We start from the raw sequence: 22,664 nt of genomic DNA on the forward strand, positions 1-22,664 counted from the left end.
GCAGGCGGAGGGTTACACTGACAGATCCCAGAGGTTTGAGCGACGCTAGGCTAGCTTCCAGTGGAGGAGCCCAGCAGCACCGCAGACTGACTCCCACCTGATATGTGCTCTGGACACCATGGGTAATAGCTCACTCACAACACCTCCATGATCACCACTCACACAGCGAGGTGACTGCTCTTTAAATCTCCCTCATCGTTTACTGTCTCGCGAATGAGCTCGCTTGCATTGGCCGTTCTCGCAGATGAATATAAAGGGCTACCGTTTGTTTGCATGTTAGCCGGCTAGCTAACGCAATCTCCCTGCTGTCATTTGTTTAATTTGTAACCGTCGTTGTAGATGGAGTGTGAGCTTTCTGTGTGTCTTGTGAAGCGTTGTCTTGCGAAACGTAAATCATCGGCACGGCGATGTTATTTTGTTGAGATGGCATATTTTGGCACGACCCCGCGGAAGGGTACACTTATGCCCTGTCGATGTCGTGCTGCGGTCGGTTTACTCGTGGCAGTCAGTGATGACGACTGCGTGCAATGTTATGGCAGCGGCGGTCCGGCGGCGTGAGGCGCCCCCTGGCGGCGTTGTGGTGGCGTGGGGCGCCCTCTGGTGGCGGCGCGGCGGACTGCAGGACTGTACATGCTGTGCTTCGTCAATGCTTTATGAAATGTCAGAATAGGCGCTGCAGCGGTCTGCAATCCACCAAAGCTTCCTTATAGATATGTTTTTAGACGTTTTGTAAAATATTCAATGTATGTCAATAACAAACTGCACTTAACACAACAGTTCACACCAAATACTAACAGCATGTAATAAAAGATCCTAATTCCAAAGTTTGAGAGATATACATTTGATATATTTCCCCTCGTCATTTTCATTCGTGTTTTGAATAGTGATTTATTCTCATCGTGCTCAGATGAGGTGCCACCCTGACCCCCAGATTTGGGTAATTGCTGTGCTGCTCTAAAGTTCTGTAAAGCTTCTCAGAGGAGCCCCGCCCCACACTTTGAAAATCACTGCCTTAACTGATAGATGGGATGAACTTACTGGAGAGCCTGGAATATGTTCCTCCATGCTTTGAAGGCTTCAAACTTTCTCACATCTTCTCCAAATCTCTGAAGGGAATTTGTTGTTAACAGTTAACAGCTGGTTTTGTCAAAACATTAAAAAAAAGATAGATATAATTTTTGGCCATTGGATTGCATGATTGAAAACATTTTCTGAAGGTTCATTCTTGGATTAGAGTTTAAATGGAACAGCTGCTCCTAGTCTTGTTCAGGAGTGAGTGTAGTTTGTGATAATGTTGTCTTTCAAAGTTGTAAGTGCAATCAATGTGCAGCCATTTGGTGACTTTGTCATTTTCAAGATCACTTTGGGGTCTTTTTTTCATTATTATTTGGAGCTCCTGTTGCCCCCCTGCCCCTTGGGAGACTTTTAAGTAATCTGCACATACTTTGGAATTATTAAATGCTTGAATTTGCTAGATTCAATGAAGATAGTAACAAATTCCTCAATACCTTACTTAATTAGTAATTTGGGGTATTTGTGCTTAGGAGTATTTATTCATATTCAATTACACTTATAGTCACATACAAAGAACACCATGTAATCTACCTCTTTACAGTTAAAATCCTTACTAACTAGAATTCAATGTTTTTGTCTGAGAAATGAGCAATTAAAATATTTTATCCCGGTAAATTCTATCAAATGTCTAACTCAATTAAATTTTCTGGTCAGTGGTGAACATGTACTAATACTTTACGTATAGCTTTGTAGAAAAGCACTTTATGACAGCAGTACCTTGACTTCAGTACCATGTAACACGTTTTACATTCATGTCGTACATATATCTGGACACAAGAGAACCTAAGTACAAACAGTTGCTAACAATATGAATTTATTGAAACACTGTTCTTGTTGAGGATCGTTGATGGATACAGAGGTATGGTAGCAGATATCAGACGACTGCTCCACGTCATCACTTCCCCACATCCCCAGCGATGAGGTGTCCAGTATACTGACACACCCGCCACTTGGGACAACAATAACAAGGGTTCTGTTTAAATACCACAGCAAAACATACTCCAGAATTTGTGTCTGTGATGGTGATGTTAATGGACAATGTTAGTAATTCAGTGTGTTGTTTTCCTCTTTGGAAATTCTGGAGTTTATTTCCCATTCAGAGAAGCTGTGGTCAGTTTTACTTGTTTACTTGATATTGGTTGAAATTAAGCAATCTCTTCATGTTTGTTCAAGTCCACACCCATCACTTCTTTCTTTTTTTAACATACTTTTACCAACAAGGTCAGATGCTTGTAATGTGAGTCAACGGATGGCACTCCTACAAAGATATCCAGATAACTTTGCAGTGCTGATGGTGTTCGTTTGATAAGGTCAGGATTTGAGAGATCTCCTTCACAACGTGTGGATGTGAATATCAGCTTATCTGGACTTTAATGGAGTGCAGCAGAATTAATAACCAAGCTAACTCCCCCTCAGAATAATATTCATTCCCTCCAGAACACTTGTCTCGGATGTAACCCTCAAATACTTTCCGTAAAAAAGTGTTTTTTTGTTCTTTTGAAACAATGTCGCCATTGCGCCATCTGTCCACCAGAGAGCGCTAACCGTTGTTTCCGTTGTGAATTAGCCTGCATCCCATGTAGCTCATGAATAATAAACAGTTTAAAGACCGTGATGAAAAAAACACTTGCTGTGCATTTTAAAACAAATGCCACCAGATTCAAATCTATTGTTTTTAAGAATATGAACACTCTGCCCCTTCTCAACTTGGTTTTATTCAATTCTAGATCAATCTTTTTGTTTGCTTGTTTGTTCGTTTGTGTGGGTTGTTGGTTTTCTGTAGGTTTGTAATTAATGCATACTTCCAAAGTAGAACTCACTATTTGTGTTTATGCAACTTTCAAATGTTGGAAACAAGTGCACTTCTTTTACTTTCTTTTTGTAAATCATAGCATGAGAAGCTTTCCCTAAGAGATTGGTTCTGTGAATTTATGTGAAATAGTAATGCAGGAGAAATCAACAATGCAAATTCTGTGACAAAGCAAATATATATTAAGTAACATGGTATGCTTTTTATGGCTTATTTTTAGCTTTTGATTGCATGCAGATATCGGTACGACATAGATTACCACTACAGTAGAAGATTTTTGAAATATCAGCTAGTATTGTGAAAGAAATGTGCAAATTCAAAATAATACATTTTCACTGCTCAGCCTTTTTCATTGAATACACAACTAGGAATTGCAGTTATTGATTCTGTTATTAGCCAGTGGAACCAAATAATGATTGTCAAAATAACGGAAATTGGCTTCAAGTGTCATGTCTGAAAAGTATGGATCTTTAAACTTGTGCAAACTAGTGTTGCAAGTTTATTTACCACTATGAACGTTTATTTACCACTATAAACCCATTAGGCTATTCCCTCTGGCTTTCAATGGGGTCTCAATATAACCATGGTAGTAATCAATATGAAAACTGGATAAAGCCTGCAGAAACGTACACTGACACCCTGTTCAAGACAATAAAATCACAATCTACATTTTTTTATAGTTTGCTATCACCTTTATAACATCTAAGTATCTATTGGTGTAATTCAAGATGAGAACCTCCGGCAGAGTGTCATGTATGCACCTGTTCTCCCACATGACTTGAACGCACCGTAGTGTCTTTCATGGACGTTTCCCACAATTCATTGCGGCGCAGCTTTCGCGCACAGATCAGCTGAGCTCGTGCGTCGCTGCAGTGAGCGCGCACTGCCAGCGGCTCGGGATCGGAGCGGCTCGGAGGAGCTCGGAGACGCTCGGGGGGGGCTCGGCGTCTCCCTGGATATAATTTTTAACCCCCTCTGATCGGCTGGAGACGGGGTTTTCTTCTATTTTTTATTTTTTAAGAAAGAAAAAAAGCAGCAAGAATGTGACTCTTATTTCTCCCCGTGTTTGGATTTTCCTTTAAAAAGAAAAAAAAAAATGTGCCCCCGTGAACGGCCCTGCTCGTGCTGAGCGTGGTTTGGTCACATTGTTTGAGCATCATCTGTCCCCTCGGTGCGGATTACACCTGGACCGGGCGGAGAGGAGCCGTCCTGGCCGAGGAGACCCCGGCTTGCTTTTTGATTTGTTTTTAATCGGGAGTGGACCGTAATATGTCCAGGCGAAAACAGACCAACCCCTTCAAAGTTGACTGTAGGTATTCCAGGTATCGACCCACTGTTTCAGTCTTATTCGTGTGTCACGTCCTTTAGCAGATGCCAGGAATATGTTGAATTACTGTTTCCGTGGACACTCGTGTTTCCACCACTCTTGTCCGGAGGCTCGTGAATCAATTCGAGTAAATGACTGATAAATGGTCTTATTCTTTATTTTCAGCTGCCAACATTTAAACATGACATATTATTAGTTATTGTCAAACTGCTGTCCCTCATTGCTCATACATAGTTTATAATGATACCCGAGGTAGAAGTAAAACTGTAAAGAAGAACAACACTGTCACAATACTTGAGTGATGTTATTTACACCAAGTACTCTTATCAGAAAGTATCCAAAATATTTGTTCAGTTTACCTGTTCAAAATATTTACGCTAAGACAAACAAAGTAAATCACAATTAAACCTTGTGAAGCAGATATAGAACCATAACAGATACTTTTCTCTGTTGACAGAATGAACACTGGTTACAATTGTAAGTCAGAATTTTTGAATGCTCGTTCTGGAGTGCATCTCTGATGTAATTGTCAGAATGACAATAAAGTTATCTATCTATCTATCTATCTATCTATCTATCTATCTATCTATCTATCTATCTATCTATCTATCTATCTATCTAAATTCAAATTGTGATCATAATCAGTAGTGACTTCCAAAAGTAGCCACATTAAATGACATGGTGTAAAGTGTACTTACTTATGAGTAGAATTACTTAAAATAGTGGTGAATTGCAGTGATGTGTATAGTTGTAATCCATTACCTCCCGCCCTGAATAATTCAGCAAAAGTCTTTGGAGGGGCATGTTTGTGTTTGTTTCTTTTCATTATTCTGTGACCGCTGCTACTTGTATTTACTGTTAAATGACTGAGAATGGCAATAAAATATTAGGTAGATGGTGTCACTCAGGAGTAGAACTATACATAAGTGAATGAGTTGTATAATTTGCGAATGAGCACACTCGGTAGCTGTTGTAATTTGGCCAAACTCCTCAACTTCGACTCTGATCAGCTGTGATACTGCTCATCACCTGCATCTCCATCTTTTCTTGTGACATAGTCACGTTGCTCCTTTTGAACTGATACCGATATCAGAGCTCCTGTGATAGTGATGTTTTGTATTGTGTTTGTGTCTCATTCTGAGTGACTCGCTGTGTTTCTAGGTATTTGTTGAGTAAAAGTGATCAGAGAGGTCAAGCAGATCTGCTCAGTCATTTTAGTACATGATTGAAAGGAAAGCAAGATGATATGAAAACATGTATGCCGTTATTCAGATGCATTGTTTTCTGTTAGGGTGGGATAATGTTGTCTCAGTGGTTTATTGCTCTGAAACGTCTTTTTGATATGCTGCTGTTTCGTGCACACTAACAATAACACTTAGTCTTTATCTGCTGGAATATAGACTGAAATATTTAGCTGATTAATTGGCTACAGTTTTAGTTTTATGTAATAAATACAGGCCTTATTTTGGAAGGAAATGCCTCGTGTATGAGCAAACATCCAATTGCTGTAGTCGAAGTGTGAGAAATCACTGTAAGTTTTAAAATCTCATTGAAATTTGCAGTTTGAACAGGAGTCCTTTGGTTCGTGGCTAATTATTTTAGGCCAAAGAATCCCTCAATCCCTTCACTGAATAATGTCAGATTTAATCAAGGCTGTATTATCAAAACAGATAGGAGTTGCTGAGGGGGAGACGCCTTAAAGTGGCCCTTGCTTTTGGCCCTGTGTCAGAATGTAGTTGTTTGTGGACAACGTGCTGACTTCTTCAACTAGTTTCTGTCCTCTGAAGAGGATCGTCCTGTATAATCTACTGAAGAAATGCATTTCCGTGGCTCTGCCTTCTAAACATAGTTTCTCTAAACTGCTGTAGGAATATAACTCACAGTTGTAGCTGCACTAATCCCCGACAGCTAATGAGCTCAATTGTTGCTCTAAACACCTACAGGAGTCCAGAGCGGGAATAGAAAAAGCTCGGTCCCACAATAACATACGTTTGTGCTCTCTATGCTGCAGTAATGTAAAAAGTTTTAGGACCCAGACTCACCCTCCCTCTTGAGTTCCTAACCAGAGTGAATTCAAGCACTGTTTCGTACTTTCTTCATGCTTCGTCTTGACTCTTTCACTTTAATTTTTCTTGTGAAGTATGAATTGCATGCACTGACTGACAGACCAGACATTTGACAGACAGGAGGCCTCACACGCACACACAGACACGCACACACAGACACGCACACACAGACACGCATACACAGACACGCATACACAGACACGCACGCACAAGACAGTTTCCAGACAGTACTTTTACAAATGTGAAAATGTCATGTGGTGACAAATGCCACAGGAGTCCAGAGGTTAAACATATGACTTGTTGTTGTGCAGTAAGTTCACACCAGGAACCGAAGCAGCCGTGGAGATCTGGAGAACAGAGTTGAATCACTTTATGCCATCAGTGATATTAGGTCAGCGGTTAATCAGAGTGGGAATTGATCAGATGTCTGGCCGTCCATCCTCCAACACGGGCCCCAGCACTTCCTGCAGATTCAGACAGTGTTGTGTGTCTGCGTTTGTGTGTTTTTAGGAGGGGACGGCGCTGGAGAAGGAACCGGGGGGGGTTCTTTGAATTCAACAGGACCCCCATTGCTTGGTGTTTGAGTAGAGTTCTGGCATTCTGTCTTTTGTCTGTTTTGTTTTGCATGCTCCCCCCTCCACCACCACCAACACCACGTCTCCCCCACAACTCCCCTTCGCCCTCTCTTATGTGTGTGTCTGTTGGCTGATGAGTTTGTCTCTTTGTCTGGATTCAGTCAGACACTGCGTCACCTCCTGCCTACAGACACACAGACTCAGAGATAACATCACAGTGGCAGAGACTGAGGGAGGGAGGCAGTAGGGGGGGAAGGAGGGAGGGAAGGAGAGACAGATGTACAGACAGAACCCGAGCAGCGGGGGGGAGGGGTATCTCTCACACATCAATCACTGGCTATGTGCCGAGAAGCCAGCTTGTTGTAGTAGTTGGTAGTTCAGTTCTGCGACCCACTCCACCGCTGCTAATGAATGCTGGGATTTCTATGGGAAAAGTGGTCAAACTGCATTCACATACCAAGTTCTCACAAGTGGCCAAGGAAGAATGACAGACCTTAAGATTAGACTTGTTTTCATCACTCGGAGCGTGAGCGTGAGAGTGTGTGTGTATGTGTGTGTGTGTGTGCATGCAATAGTTCAGGATTGTGATGAGGGCTGTAATTACTTCTGTCAGTCTCAGGTATCTGAAGTCAGAATCTCTCTCTCTCATCTCTGATTTCTGTTAATGGCGACAAAGCACACCAGGGAGGAAAATTCAATTCTCGGCTGCCATTAATTTGAGCTGTTTGAAGTGGAATCTTCTTATGTGTGAATGCCAGATGAGCTTCTTTAGCAAAATCTGTCTCTACTGAGGAAGCGTTGGCAGTTGAATACACACTTACAGGGTCAAGTGTATTAGGAAGAAAAGTGGAGGGATTGTGTCGCATCCTCCGGCCAAAAATGCCACAATGAAAAGGCTTCAAAACAAGCTGAAATAAGCCACATATGGGCCGTCATGTTATGGTACTTCATCCTCCCCCTCAGAGCTGATGGTATAGATATGGAAGGAGTCGCAGCTACATATAAGCAGGGAGGACAGAGGGCGAGCCAGGCTGTTCAATGTGTGGGTGGTAGAGAGAGAGAGAGAGAGAGAGAGAGAGAGAGAGAGGCTGAGGAGCGAGGCAGTTAGCTCAAGGAAAAGATGCAGGCTGCTTCCCCCGTGGGACTGCAGCATGGATGTCAGAAGAGCTAGCATGTATCTACTAGGGTATATGTGTGCGAAAAAGTGGGGGTTGGGATGCAAATGAAGTTAATGTGCATGCATGGATGTCGGTGAGCTCGCCTCACTGGCTTAGCATGCATTAAGAATCTGTTGGAGGGTTAACATGAAACCAGCCAGACCTACGAGGAAATACTTCATTGTCCCCGTCACGAGTGGCGTCAAAGTCTTTGGGGGAAAATGTAGAATTATTATTAACTTAGACTCTGTTGACACATTGCTTCACTTTGGTTAGTCCTGTGCTTCTGCAAAAAACAATCATTGTTACAGATCAGATGCTTTGAGCACATTTTATGTCTTAAGAATATTAATCTCAATGTCATACAGTGAATTAAACATTTATCAGCTGTAGATGAATGTCCAAAAAGCAGAGTCCTCGTTTGACAAGTCCATATCTCACCGTGTAAGCATAAGCACTCGCTCACACTAGTGGATAATTATTCATCTGTTGACACAACAAGAAGTGTGGGTTTTAATCGTGGGAAGAAGCTGTAGTACCCTAAAAAGGGAGACCCATTCGTGAATTTCAAACTAGGTCGTTAATCGTTAAGTCTTTACCAGTCAACCACCAGGCATCGCAGGAGACACTGCACTGTATCATGATGTACTTATCATGAACAAACTGTAAGGCACAGTATCTCTGGTCCAGTCCTGTTAACAGTGTGAATGCAGCATCAGGGAAAGACATACACACATGCTGCAATTTACTTAATCTATTCAGGCAATCCTTATGTCTAAGGTATGAATGTTCTGACACATAATTAATCCACATTAGATGTTAGAAGCTTGTTTTTTGTTTTTCTTGGCTCTTTTGATAAGTGTGAACAAAGCATACATCTTCAGTCAGCCCCTTTTGTTGCCAAAACAGCTGAAGGCATGGTGTCTGTCACAACGATCCTCCAAATCCTTTAAGTTCTGTTAGTTTAGAGGTGTGGCCTTCGTGAGACCACGTCCCTCAGTGAGACTCTAAATTGCTTGCTGCCTTACATGGACCACGAGATCTGCAGTCTAACCATCACAGTGTGGCCGTTGTCAGATGTTCTTCGGCTTATTCTTTCTGCTTTTAAATATTAATTTGCTCCCTAATAAACTCAAACTAACTACCAGGTGCTGTGATGTATACATGATTGGGGTTATTTGCTTTACCTGCAAGTGGTCATAATGTTAGGGCTGATTGTTGTATCCCAGGTTGACAGAGGTGAGGAGACCTCATTACTAATGCAGCACATATTCCTCCGCTGCACTCCTCCGTCTCTCGATCAGTCAGAAAAGCCTTCTATGCTCGCCATAAGCTCCCATCCTAATGGCAGCTACTCTCTTTGTATCTTCAGGGCCATTCCACACTTCAGGCATTCCGGGACTTCAGCACACTATTAACATGGACGGCAGAGACGAATTCACCGAAGACAGTGAATGCTGCAGTAACAACTCCCAGGAAATCCAAGGGCAGGACAGCCTCTCAGGTACGGGACGGCGTCACGGGACAGGGGCGGCCTGAGCGGACTCTGCAGGAACGTCCTCGGACTGAGGGGTGTTAGTGAGAATAAGCCCTGCTCTGTGTTCTGTTGTCTGTCTGTATTGATAGGGCTGTGTTTGCCTCCATAGAAGACAGCGATAGCGACCCTGACAACCACTGTGAAGACTCGTCGTCCAACGCCTCAGCCGACGACCACATGACCACCAAGAGAACACAGTGTCGCCTACAAGGAGCGGGAGTCAAAGAGGTGAGAGCAGAGCGGAACCTCCACCACACAAATTCTTGAGCTCCAAGAAGAGAAACTGCTTTCAGCTTGGTGCTTTTTTTTTTTAATGCCGTTACAATAGCAGTGTTTCCCTTTTCTTTTAAATCGCGTATACATTCCACTGTACGCGGCCATGCTGGGGAGCCCTTGGTGTAGCGTGAGCACCAAACAACGCTCTACAAGTGATTGACAAGGATCTGCCCTGTATCTCTGCAGGTCGTCCGCTTCTTTTGGAGACATGTCATTGAATAATGAGGTGGACGTGGCAGACTTGTGTTGGACAAATGTTTGATGGGATGTTTATAGCGCATGTGTGTGTTGCTTCCTTACCCAGGTCTCCAGTGGCCAGGATGTTACGCACAAAGTCCAAACCATATTTCTGGATGAAATGGTTTTACTGAAGACAGTGCGTGTACGTCTTTCTAAGAAATCAGAACAGAGAAGGAAACAAACTAAATAAAGATAGTAGTTTTCACTTAATGTCACAGATAAAAAAAATGAAAATGGGCAAGAAAAGCAAAGCATCAACTGCTTATGAATGAAGAAAAAACAAATATGACCACAGCCATAACCTTGTGCATGTGAGTCTGTCTCGCCAGCCATTAGAGTCGTTCCCCTAACTAAGCTGGGTCCAGACCTGTCGTCCAGTAGTGACTGCCCTTTTGCTGCTTGTCAACTGCACTCGTCTGTGTGTGATTCAGAGAGTGGTGCTGACAGAAAAAGGTGACCTCATATGACTTCTTTCACTGACATGGGGACATGCTGAAAGTCTGACTGACATGCTGGGCGGGGCTCGGGCCCCCCCTGGTACTATAATGGCGATGGAAGTCCATGTTTCTCTGGAGTCTGTGTTAACAGGCTTACATAGCAAATTAACTGAACAGGGGAATTTCTTTGTGGATTCACAAACCAGTCAGATAAACATTAAAATGCAAACTAAATTCTAACTCTTTTACAGTGTGGATGCAAATATGAGATATTGAGCTGGCGGTTTGTGTATTGGTCTGCCATGTGAAGGAAACGAGAAATAGTTGGACATCTATTGAAGCTTTCTTCTATTTGGATATTTGTGATGTTTAATATAGTCATATTGGCAATACAACTGTAATACACAATATGAAAATGTATATTTTCTTGGCCTGATAACCAAAATATATCACTCTGATGTTTCACCTCATCAGACAGCCCTGAAATGAGGGAATATGTTTCATGCTTGGACCTTCTGTGTTTGACTCACATCTGTGACAGCAAACAGCATCATGTCACCGAGCAGAGAAATCTGACAAGCTGCAGTGACTCACTGACAGTCGAACACTTGAAACATCATCACACATGTGCAGAAATGCTTCCAAGGAGCATTGGTTGACTAGAAAGCGAGTAGTGACCCCACCGAATGCTCAGATTAGTTTTGGAGTTAAAGTCCTGAAGTTGACTCCTGGAATTATGATTCATTTCCATTCTTAGTATTTCATCTTTTGGAATTATCCTAATTGTAATATTGAATGATTTTCTTTTTTAAGTTTCATTATTATATTTAATCTGAAATAAAGGCATTTTGCTGTGAATTGAATTAAAAAAACAAAACATTGTGGTCATGGTGTTTGACTGACTTCTGTTCCTGAAAGGTGTTTTAAAGTAACTTGATTCTCCTCAGGAGAGCGAGGAAGGGACGGACCACTGCAACGGCTTTGTTTGTCCTCTCTGCACGCTGGATTTCAGCAGCCCTGAGAAGCTCATCTCACATGTCTACCAGGTGAGAAAAACACGGTCCTCCACCTTAAAATCTGGAGCTTTTTATCATTACTTTGTGACTACAGTAGTGTCTTTTAACAGTTGAGTTATGAACCGTGACTTTTGGTTCTTATTATCATTATCATTATCATTATTATTATTATTATTATTATTATTATTATTATTATTATTATTATTATTATTATTATCAAATGGCTGAACATTCTCCTAGTGATATTGAGAAATTGGAATAAAGTTGTTCTTGTTAATCACCTCTGTCATTTCTGCAGTTATTTGACTCCAGTCATTGTAGTGGATTACATAGTAATAGAATAGTTTATGGTCAATGTACAATTCCAACAAATTTAATAGACAACTCTCGTGGTGCACGGTACACCTAGAATAAGACAAAAAAGATGGAATCTATTAAAAATAAGAATAGAAACTATAAATATATACACAAGGGAGCCAAAAGAAACAAGAACCAGAAATTGTAGAAAAACGATAAACATGACAGCCAACAGCGGGCGGGATAAATATATTGCAGTTTACGTTCACTGAAACACGTCCAACTTATCCTAGTGTAGAAGTATACTGATTTTCAATTGTGATGATACTTTTATCTTAAATCAAAAAATGTCCGTATAGAAATGACTACCAACTTCTCTGTATATTTTATTACTGCAATGATCGTTTCCGTGTGAACAGATCCGTCTGTTTCTTTCTCCAAATTGTGGGACTGCAGCAAAACGTACAGTGCATGTCGGTGCGTTTCTCGTCCTTATCTTGCTCTGCGGTTTTTTGACAGCACACAACAATGATGAGCAACACCAAGAGCTATGTGTGCCCAGTGTGTGGGCGAGCCCTGAGTTCGCCCGGCTCACTTGGACGGCATCTTCTCATCCACTCTGAGGACCGCCTCTCCAACTGCGCTGTCTGTGGCGCACGCTTCACAGACACCAACAACTTCAACAGGTTCAGCTGCAGCTTCTGTCTCAAGTTGATTTTGGACGGTTTAGAAGGGTCTCTATCGATATAGATTCACTATTATATTATTTAAGTCTCTGTCTATTATTGATGAATTCTTTTTTTTTCCTTTCACTTTTCTATTTTAGGATGCATTTTAATTTTCTTTTTAAATCAATACCCCAACGTTGCAGCTGACAATGTTGTAATGTTATTCATGTTGTAATCTCGGAGAACATCAAAAAAATACTTTTAATTTTAAATTCATGAACATAAAGGAATCATTTGTAATATAGATGGTGAAGTCGTTGAATCTCACTACACTGCGGCTCTTCCAGTGGGAGATTAGGCAGAATGTGGAACATGAGGGATGAATATAACAAGTCCTCGAATGACAGACTTAATGGAAATAAACTTGCATGTTGCCTAGCAACTGCCATTACATTTCAATTTAAAACGGCACGAGTAAGGTCAGGATACATAGTAGAAGCAGGAGCAGCGCAAAGAAAAGCAGAGAAACTGTGAGCCGCTGTACTTTTTTCTAAAAGTAGATGTTTACTTGGCTGGTACTTTTAAAAGATGTACCTTAAAGGTGTATTAAAGTGGCATTAAAAATGGCAGAAATCTGCCTGAGAAACATCGTTTTTGGTCCCAGTTCTTCTAAAAAGAACCACCTTCCTCTCAGGCTGCTGGCAGTTATTTATCTTCTGCCTGCAAGTTATGTGCTCAGCTCTGAAACAAAGAGTTTGGGAACTGACTCATCTTTTCCTATTTGGATGAAATGATTTCAAATCATGTCACGAACAGCAGATTGTTCCCAGAAGCTAAAACTCACTGTTGTCTAAAAATACGAGGCTGTACACTCCAGGTTACACTTACAAGCTGTCAAACGCTCTGACTGTCAAACTGAAGCCTTGATGCTTTGGGCTTTTGTTTTTCAGCTTTTTGCTGCGGACCTAGTGGAAATAACTGGAACTTACTATTTTTATTATGAATTTGTACAACCAAATGATATCACTCACTACGCAAATAGAAAGTAAAATATTAATACCATTAAAAAAAAAAAAATGAATTTTTTTTTTTAAAGCATTTCAAGACATGAAGTAATAACGTTCACTTTTAGGTGCTTGGAATTTGTGGCACATTTAAGACTAGTTTAGTAAAAAAAAATCCCTTGACAACTATACAGAAAAGCAGTCGAATGTGTCTGAAAAGCCATTGTGTAATTCTTTGCTGTATTCCTCCGTAGGGAGAAGCTGAAGGACGTCCTCGACACGAGCAGGATCGATGTAACCTGTGGGAGGGACCCCTGCTCCATGCCTCAGTCCCTCTCCAGCAGCCCGATGAGCAGCCCGGGCAGCGCCACACAGTCCTGTCATGGAGCGGGCCCCAGCCCCAGCTCCTATCAGGGGCCTCGCTCATGTCAAGCGCCTGGACCCAATCTCACCCTGTGTCAAGGCCACCGCTCCTGCCAGGGGCCCGGCCCCATCACGAGTCCGTGCCAAGGCCCCAGACCGTGTCACGGTCCAGGCTCTGACCAAGGACCCTCTTTTCCTTCACTGCCTGACAGTCTCCTGTCTGAAGGGCCGTCACTCGCATCGATCCCTGATGCTCTTAACTCCTCTTCCTCAAGCCTTCCTCCTATCCCTGACATCTTGAGCCCGATGCCGGTGTACCCCGCCGGAGTGCTGCTGGTGTGCAACAGCTGCGTGGCCTATCAGCAGTTAGTGGACGCCCAGTCGCCGATGCGTAAATGGGCACTGCGTAGGAAGAACGAGCCCTTGGAGGCTCGTTTGCATCGTCTAGAACGTGAGCGCACGGCGAAGAAGAACAAGCGGGCCTGCGAGACGGAGGAGGAGAGGGAAATGAGGAGGCTGCGGGACCGCGAGGCCAAACGCATGCAGAGGATGCAGGAATCGGAGGAGCAGCGGTCTCGCCGGCTGCAGCGAGACCGGGAGGCCATGCGTCTGAAAAGGGCCAATGAGACGCCGGAGAAGAGGCAGGCCAGGCTGATACGAGAGAGGGAGGCAAAGAGGATCAAGCGACGCTTGGAGAAGATCGACCCCGCTCTGAGGACACAGATCGAGCACGACCCCGCCGCGATGGCCGCCCTCACAGCCGACATGAGTCTCTTCCAGTTTCCCTGCCCAATGCCCGTCTCCTCCATCGACAACGGACTGTTCATGAAGCTGCCGTGAGCAGAGAGCCGGGCCGCCAGAGGGACGCCAGCGAGCTTCGAGCAGCACCGTCAGCCTCTGCACTGCACCATCAGGCTGTTGTGGTCTCAGTGAACCATTCCCTGCTGGTTTCTAACAGCTTCACTGGCAAAACTGCTTTTGCTAAATGCAGCAGCAACAAAACAAAACCTTGTTAGATTCCTAATTTATTAGTCAAGGAGACCTTGGAAACAGGGTGGAGAATGTTTCATATTTTGTGGACGATTACTTCAGAGCATGTTGTAAAGAGATTTATCTGTTTGTCGATGGACGAGCAGATTTGACACAGTTTCCATTCTCATCAGAGCAGTTTTACTTCCTCTGAGGAAAAGAAGTTTTTGCACATGGACCTTCAGTAAACGGGAGCGGGGGACTTTGTAGCCACGGCCCCTTCCTGCCCAGTGACTCGCATTTCGTCGGTAGCTACACCTCTCCCTCTTCAAGCTGCTACCGTGGGCCCCCGGGACGTTCACCTTCAGTCAAACTACCTCAACTGGCGTCGTGGTGGCGCCCTCTGTCCTGTGGCTTACTGCGTTCCAACTCCAAGCTTCCAAAGCTCGACGTGTACTGTACACAACTACAGGGGATGCAGGTTGTTTTACACCTTTTCTGTTCTTACTTTTCTTTCAGGCACTTTAATAGGATGCAAACATCGACGAGAGCGACTGAATTTACCAACATGGTAACGTGGAACATCAGCGCCTACCATTCTCATCGTTCCTCACGGAGCAGCTCTCAGTGTTTGCCCTATTGAACAAGCCCGGCGTTGAGCAACATTCCCCTCGTCTCTTGAGTTGTACATTTGCCTCTACGTTGTGGTTGCCAAGATTTTCATGTTTTTTTTTTTTGTTCTCTACACTCTGAATAATTTGCCAGTGTCATTTCTTTTTTACTTTCTGTTACAGAGCGTTTCTCTGCCTCATGAAATCTCAGTCTGTGCTGCTGTTACCCGTACTGTAATATACATTAGTTACCTCTTACCTGTTTTTTGGGGCTCATTACGCTAAAGGAATATTTGTGCTCAAACGTTCCGTTACATTGAAACAGGATCCGACACGTTACCTGTTGACCTCAGACATTGTCGCGCTACTTGAAATCTACCTGCACAGTTATGTTTGTTTTCTCTGATTATGAGTTCAAGAGGAAATTGGGTTTATGTTTGGCAATCATTTGTCGATAATGCGACCTCTGCTTTGTGCGACGTGTGTAGCACTCGCATGCTTTGTAAAGCTGCACGACCACTTTCAAGTGACTTCTCCGTCAGCAGAAACACATTTATGAAGCTACTTTACAGGTGGAAAGAGTTAAACAAGCCAACACAGGTGTTTTTCTGTTCAGTTAGTGGGCGCTGGGGCTACTCCCATGTCACACACAGCCCACGCATACCAGGAGATTTATTCATAACCTCATTCCAGCACATATTTATGCAATATGATGTGAATAGATTTTTCTTGTGAAAGTGTTTAGAGTATGTTGATATAAAATTTGTTTATAATGTTTGAATTAGAGGTCGTGTTTGGAGGTCATACGTTTTGATTTCTTGTCTGTAAAGGTTTACCTCCAAGTTTTTCTCAATTTTTTTTCTTTTTCTTTTTCGCTTCTCCAGATGCAAACCGTTGCAGTGTCAGTCAAGCAGTTTCAGAAACGAGGACGAGCGTTCTGTTTGAGTCACTCCTAGATGGGTCCGTCTACTTGCCGTCTGTTAGAGCACATTCAAGGAGGAAAACAACTATAGATAGAGATATTTATATGTAGGGACTTTTGGTTTAATCCTCAGAGGCTTTTCTAGGAGTGCATCAAACCTCTATGCAACAGATGTGTTATTTATTAAGAAAAAGGAATTCACTTTTCACTGAAACTATGCAGAATGCAACTTTCATTTTAACAGGCGTCAAAGTAAAGAGTTCCGCTTCTCAGGCAATTTAACTCAGTGAGAGGGCTCCGAGCCTCGACACGGCAACCTGCTCCACGCTATTCATTCATAGAGCCGTCGTCTGACGTGACGGGAACCATTTTCAGGCAGTCGTCTTTCTTTTTCCGGGGACAAAGTGTCCCCGGAGTTTTGTTTTCTCTTCCGAGTTCAGCACATAAAAGCAACAGGGTCTCACTGCCAGCCTCCTCATGACACTCGACCAAGGGCAGATCAGGCTTCAGGTGTCATTTCTCTCTCTCAGACTATGAATACTGGGTATTCTTAGAGGTTGCTCCTTGAAATTGCTGTGATCCCATTTCCTCCCGCAGTGGGATAATGGGACGGAAAACTAGCGCGTCTGTGTTTGAATATATTGCTGCAGAGGAAGTACAGTGGGCTGAGGTGGCGGTGGTCTTCACGAGCAGTCCTCTCTGTATGAATTAGGTAAGCACTGCATGTGGTGAAACTGCACTTGTCCTAGAATGGTTCAATATGAGCTTGTGTTCTACTGTTAGTTTATGCCTGCCTGTTTTATACAGTTTAATCAAAAGATGTTGATAATGTTGGCCTTTCTATATCTATTCTTTCAGGAGTTTATCTCAATGTCCATGTTTACAAAACAAGTCTCTCTAAACAAGGCCAAATGAATGAGCTACAGCGACACCATGCTACATTGTGATATCAATGCATTCTGATTGGACGGCACTTTGGGTGGCCGTCCTGTGTTACTGGATTAACAGATGTACAGACCATGATGATATCTGGTGAAGAATGTGGAAATAAACATTGAATTTATTATAATGTGAGTGCTTTGCATCGTTTCTTTCTCCTGTGGTGTGTTTGTGAGTATTGGTCAGCACTGTTGTCTCACTGTAACGTTCCTTGTTAGAATCAATGAGATCTTTCGGTGTGGAGTTTGCATTTTGCCTGCCGGGGCTTCCTCCTTGTATTGTGGCTTTCTCCTACGATCCAAAGACATACTTACAAAGTTGATAACACTGAATTTCAACATGAATGTGTGTTTCTGGTTTGTATGAGGTGTTTACAGGTGAACAACTTGCACAACTCAGTAGAGTTCTGTAAATACTGTTCATTCACACTAGTCCACTTAAAATTACTTCAGATATATTTACATTTGTGCTAAAGAAGAGTTGTGAAATGGGTTAAACAGAAAGGTTTTAGACCCCAATATGCAATGATGACCCGAATTGTTAGAACATTTATCTATTACACTTTATATAACAATTCGAGTCGTTGTTACATATCTGGTTATTTCTATACTCACTGAAAATAAGACTTTGAATCATTGAAAAAAAAAAAAAAAAGCTTGTAATAATTGGGGCCCTCACGTTAAATGACAAGAAAAAATTCTCATGAACTCTTCTATTTTAGATTTATTTTAATGGCTACAACTATGAAAATCAAAACCCCAAAAAGCTGAAAATATTCATTTATAGGGAATAAATCTGGAACATGTTTGTTTTATGGTCGTCATCGTGTTCCCTTTTTTTTGTTTTAATCTCACATTGTATTGAGACGTGCAATGTCACGTTTTCGTCGCAGACATGAAAACAGAATGGAAGATTCATTCTTTTGGTTATTTTTACACTTGCAAATACGTTAGATTGTTTGAACCATAAAAAAACTAAAACTATTGTAAAACTGTAGCGATCAGTACGTCTATATGTGTAACCTTTTCTTTTTTTTTTTTTTTTACATGAATTAGCCACTGCATCTTTTTATTTTAACGCAGACTGTAATAAGCGAAGTGCTAATCCACTCTGATGACTTCATAGTGAATTACTGCTCCTGGAATAAAACACCTGGTGGTCCTCTAACATAAACGATACAAATGACAATTTTAAATAAAGAAACTATAGATTTAAAGAAACACAGAACACAAATAATCATATTTATATTTGTATATATTTATATATATTATGTGTTTACTTAACAAACATGATAAATGCAATGTCTCCAAGTTAGCTGTAACAATAAAAATACAATATCTTTGTGTCCTTAAAGTACATAGAATTAAAACAGCAAAAAAAAAAAAAAAAATGCTCTAAGTAGTTCACAGAGAGGTACAAATATACAGTACAAATCTAGTTTATTCAAAAAGGGTAGAAATGAAAATGCAACAAAATAGAGATATTAATGCTTTGTTAAAGTCAGGTAGGTGTAGGGTATTCTAAGGGAGCACTTTGGGTCGACAACTCTAAGGCTTCTGATAAAGATCAATACATATTGGTACGGCCATACGATATTAAAACTCACTATACAAAGTTCATACAACCTGGATTATACTTGAGGATTGAATGGTACATTTACATAATTGCATATATTTTGCAGATTTAGGCATTTGAAGAAAAAAAAAAAAAAAAAAGAAGCATTTTTTGTTTTGTTTTTGTTAACGCGTTACATGAAAAGCAGTGTCACCTTGTGCGGAATAAAAAAAAAAAAAGGTACAATGTCAAATCTGAAAATACAGACTTCTTTAAAACTTTCAACCATCTTCGTGATGAAATTCAACATCAGCGAGACCAAAACCATCCTAACTTCACTTTTGAACACTGGATTAATGGAAAAGTAGTTCCCGCAGTAACACCCCCCCCCCCCCCCCTGGCAACGCCACGGAACATGATCCATCGTTGCGTTACCACCCCGGGAAATGTGATTTATCCAGTTGTTCGAAGCCCACTTCCTGTTGTCCAGACTGGTACAGAGCACAAGACATCAAACACAATCCAGTAATTCTAGTGATTAAAAAAACAAACAAACAAACAAAACAAAAAACCTACAGCTCTTGTGCAACAACGATAACAAAACAGATGTGTGCGTGTCTGTCTCTGCATGTGTGGAACTGATGGATGGCGCCCCAGAGCCGACACTCTTGGCGTCGTCTTGTGAAAAACAAACAAAAAGTGCAGAGAAGAGCGTCAATCTGTTTCACTTCCATAAACTGAAAACATGGGAGTTGAATTTCAGGTGTGAGCATATAGAACGTATTAAAAACATAACAGTGTAGAAAAGAAAGAGAACGTCTGATCCAAAGGGATCTCATTCCTGTGACCCTTCGAGACCTCAAACATGGCTGCTGATGAGCAGAACGAGAGTGTCGAGGCTCCACACGTCTGATTTGCTCTTGTACAACCTGAACAGGGAAAGCAGTCTGCCAGAAAGTTTTCAGTTCCTCACATTGTACAAAGCAGTAATTTAAGGCATTATCGACAAGCATCGTCAAAGCTATCTGTACAAAAAAAAAATACATCTATCTACAAAAACACACAACCGATGATTTCTCCATGATTCTGTGTGCTTTACATTTCGAAACGCTTCAATTTACCAACAGATTCAAAACACTGTAAAGGAGGGCTTTTATTTTTTTGCTTTTTTTTTTTTTTTAGTGCAATTACTTACAGCAACAGACTATCAGTGGTGTGAAGGAGATTCATCACACGTCTTGGTTTGAGTCGAGGGCAAAACCTGAAAGAGGCTCACGGTAACACGGGGGTGGTCTTTGCTGTGAGTCAACAGGAGGTAAAGTCACTGGTGGCACTGCTCGCACCAAATCAAACCCCCCCAAACACATCTTGACCTAAAACACAAAGTTGAAGTGGCTTTGGCAATCCTGCCCCCCCCTCCCTCCCCCCCCAAAAAAAACAACTGATCAAAATCTGAGTGACACTCATCTTGAGTGATTTGGCTTCGAATCTGTGGCTTTGGAAAAGAAAAGAAACGTTTACTGATCTGTCACTCAGCACTGTGCTATAAAGACAAGGAGCATAAAACGGAAAGCAAAACACTTGTATAAATTCATTTCTTAAACATCGAGGGTCATTTAAAGCAAAAGTCCCACAGACAGACATCAGCATAGAACGACTGCATCGGGCAACCTGCCTCGCCGCCCCGGAGAGCCGCACGTAAGACAAAGAGAGGGGTACAATACTGAGGTTACTGCATAGAGGATGCCAAGACTGTGTGAAATGTTTTCAGGTCTTCAGTATATTGCTTACAGCGTGAACAAAGCTGAACGGTGGCGAGTATGTACGAAATGTGTTAACTGGGATGGAAACAGAGCGTTCAAAAAAATCTTGTCTCACTTTTTCAGTCTAATTAATGCAGGATCAACAGCCTTCCTCATGTCGACTGTATCCCCCCCCCCCCCCCCCCCCCCCTGGAGAATAGCTCAAGGTCAGCCTCTCCTTTAAAGCTGAGAGGGGCAACTTTGATCAGTGTGAGGGAAACTAACTAAACTGGTGATTAGTCCTTTTCATTAACATGGGCGCCTCTCATGTTATACGACGTGCATGCATTCAATAGTTTATAAATAAACTCCAATTAGGTGCGTTATCAATTGATACCTGGTTCGATCGCGGTTAAAATGAGGATCCTCCAAATTACGCAGGCCACCATTTTGCCCATCTCCGCTTGAAAGCGTCTCCTAACAGCAGAAGCAGTGAGACGAGAGTCTCATGGCTCCTCTACAGCAGATATAATGTCAGGCTGCCTGATCAACCACTAAGATTCACACGCACAGACGCTTCACGTTACTGCCCGGGCCTGATGGACAGGTTGGTTTTACAGCTGAAGACTAACTTCCTGTTGCTCCTGTCTGAGGAAGAAAATGCATGAATCTGTCAGGTACTGTAGGATGATACACATTTTGTAGATGGGAATGTCTGCATGAGGAATGTAGCCTGATTAGAAACCTCGGGATGATTTTATATGTGGTCTAATTGCACTTGTCAATCTCACCCTTTTGGCTTTTTTTTTTTTTTCAGTGACAAACAGTAAAAAGTACGTCAGAAAGAATAAACTGCAGCATTCATCTTGGCTAATTTGTAAACAGAGTTAAAAATGCAAGTCAGTTTTTTTTCTTCTTTCTCTCTTACCACAAAACACCAACAACAATACTTCAAACGTATTCCCTTCATTAAAAAATAAACATTTACTCTACTGCGATTCCTATTTTCAAGGTCAGTAAGTGTTGGATGACATCTGCTATATGTGCAATACACGACAATCGTACAATCCACTGGACAAAAGAAACGCTGGTACAAAAAACAAAGAAGCAAATGGGATCTGAATCTAGAAGACCAAGAAGAAAAGAACCAGAGAATTATTTCAAATGAATCAGAGAAGGGGGTTCTGAAGATGCACTCTCAGTTAAAAATCCACGTCAGATAGAAGAATATCAGTGAGAAGGAGAACAAAGGAGATTCATTAAGGACAGCTATGGGTTTGACGAAGCCCTGCGTTTGTGTAAAACTACCGAATCACTGGAAATGAGTTGCGCATCTCCGTCATTCAGGAAAACGTGACAGATCCCACTTTACAGGTATAGCGATGTATACCAGCCCCACAGCAAGGGGTGTTAAGGGAGGTCGGCACAAAGCGGGGGGGGGGGGAAATCCTGCTAAAAATTAATAATAGAAGAAAGCAGCTATTGCATTAATTTGGTAACTTAGGATGAAGCCTCAGCGCAGAACAATGAGATCGCATCGTGCGGCTTTTGTGCCCGTCATTGATGATTGCTTTAATATCCATCAGTCTGAACAGGGAAGCTCTGAGGTCTGGGGGGGGGGGGGCACTAATAAATAAATGCATACATACAAATTGGTAACAAATTAAAGGAAAAACCGACTGATTGTTCCTCTCCAGCAGTTCTAATTTCTGGGGATATTTTACCGACGTGGCTCAGCACTGAGTCTGTGAGAAGTGTACACCCCGTAGAGAGAAGAGCCAGATGATAAACACGTGGACACCGTTGGAAATTTACCACGCAGCCAACTCAGACGTCACCCCAAAGTCAATTTAAGACCAACTGGATATTTATATATATTCCCCCTGCTGAACTGGAGACAGCTCAGCCGGGAGATATGTTGGAGAAAGAGGAGTTGTCTGGGCCCCTCTGTGATCTTAATGCCACCTTCACAACGTTCTAGTCTGAAAAGCCGGATCCCTAAATATACGAGTGGAGGTTGTTCTGAGTAATCACCTTCGACCTGTGATAAAGCATTTCTATCATGATCACAGTGGTTGTT

At 42.1% G+C, this 22,664-nt stretch overlaps 1 protein-coding gene across 1 annotated transcript; it reads left to right on the forward strand.

Moving 5' to 3' along the window:
- The first annotated feature begins 37 nt into the window (after positions 1-37).
- On the forward strand, positions 38-17,416 carry znf821 (zinc finger protein 821). The gene is made up of 6 exons (XM_080458824.1): positions 38-122; positions 9,382-9,513; positions 9,656-9,774; positions 11,447-11,545; positions 12,332-12,498; positions 13,739-17,416. The coding sequence occupies exons 1-6, from the start codon at positions 119-121 to the stop codon at positions 14,685-14,687; spliced, it is 1,470 nt and encodes a 489-aa protein (XP_080314950.1). The 5' UTR covers positions 38-118; the 3' UTR covers positions 14,688-17,416.
- Positions 17,417-22,664: the final 5,248 nt, after the last annotated feature.

The sequence above is a fragment of the Lipophrys pholis genome, assembly GCF_963383615.2.
Source record: "Lipophrys pholis genome assembly, chromosome: 2".
Taxonomy (NCBI): Eukaryota; Metazoa; Chordata; class Actinopteri; order Blenniiformes; family Blenniidae; genus Lipophrys; species Lipophrys pholis.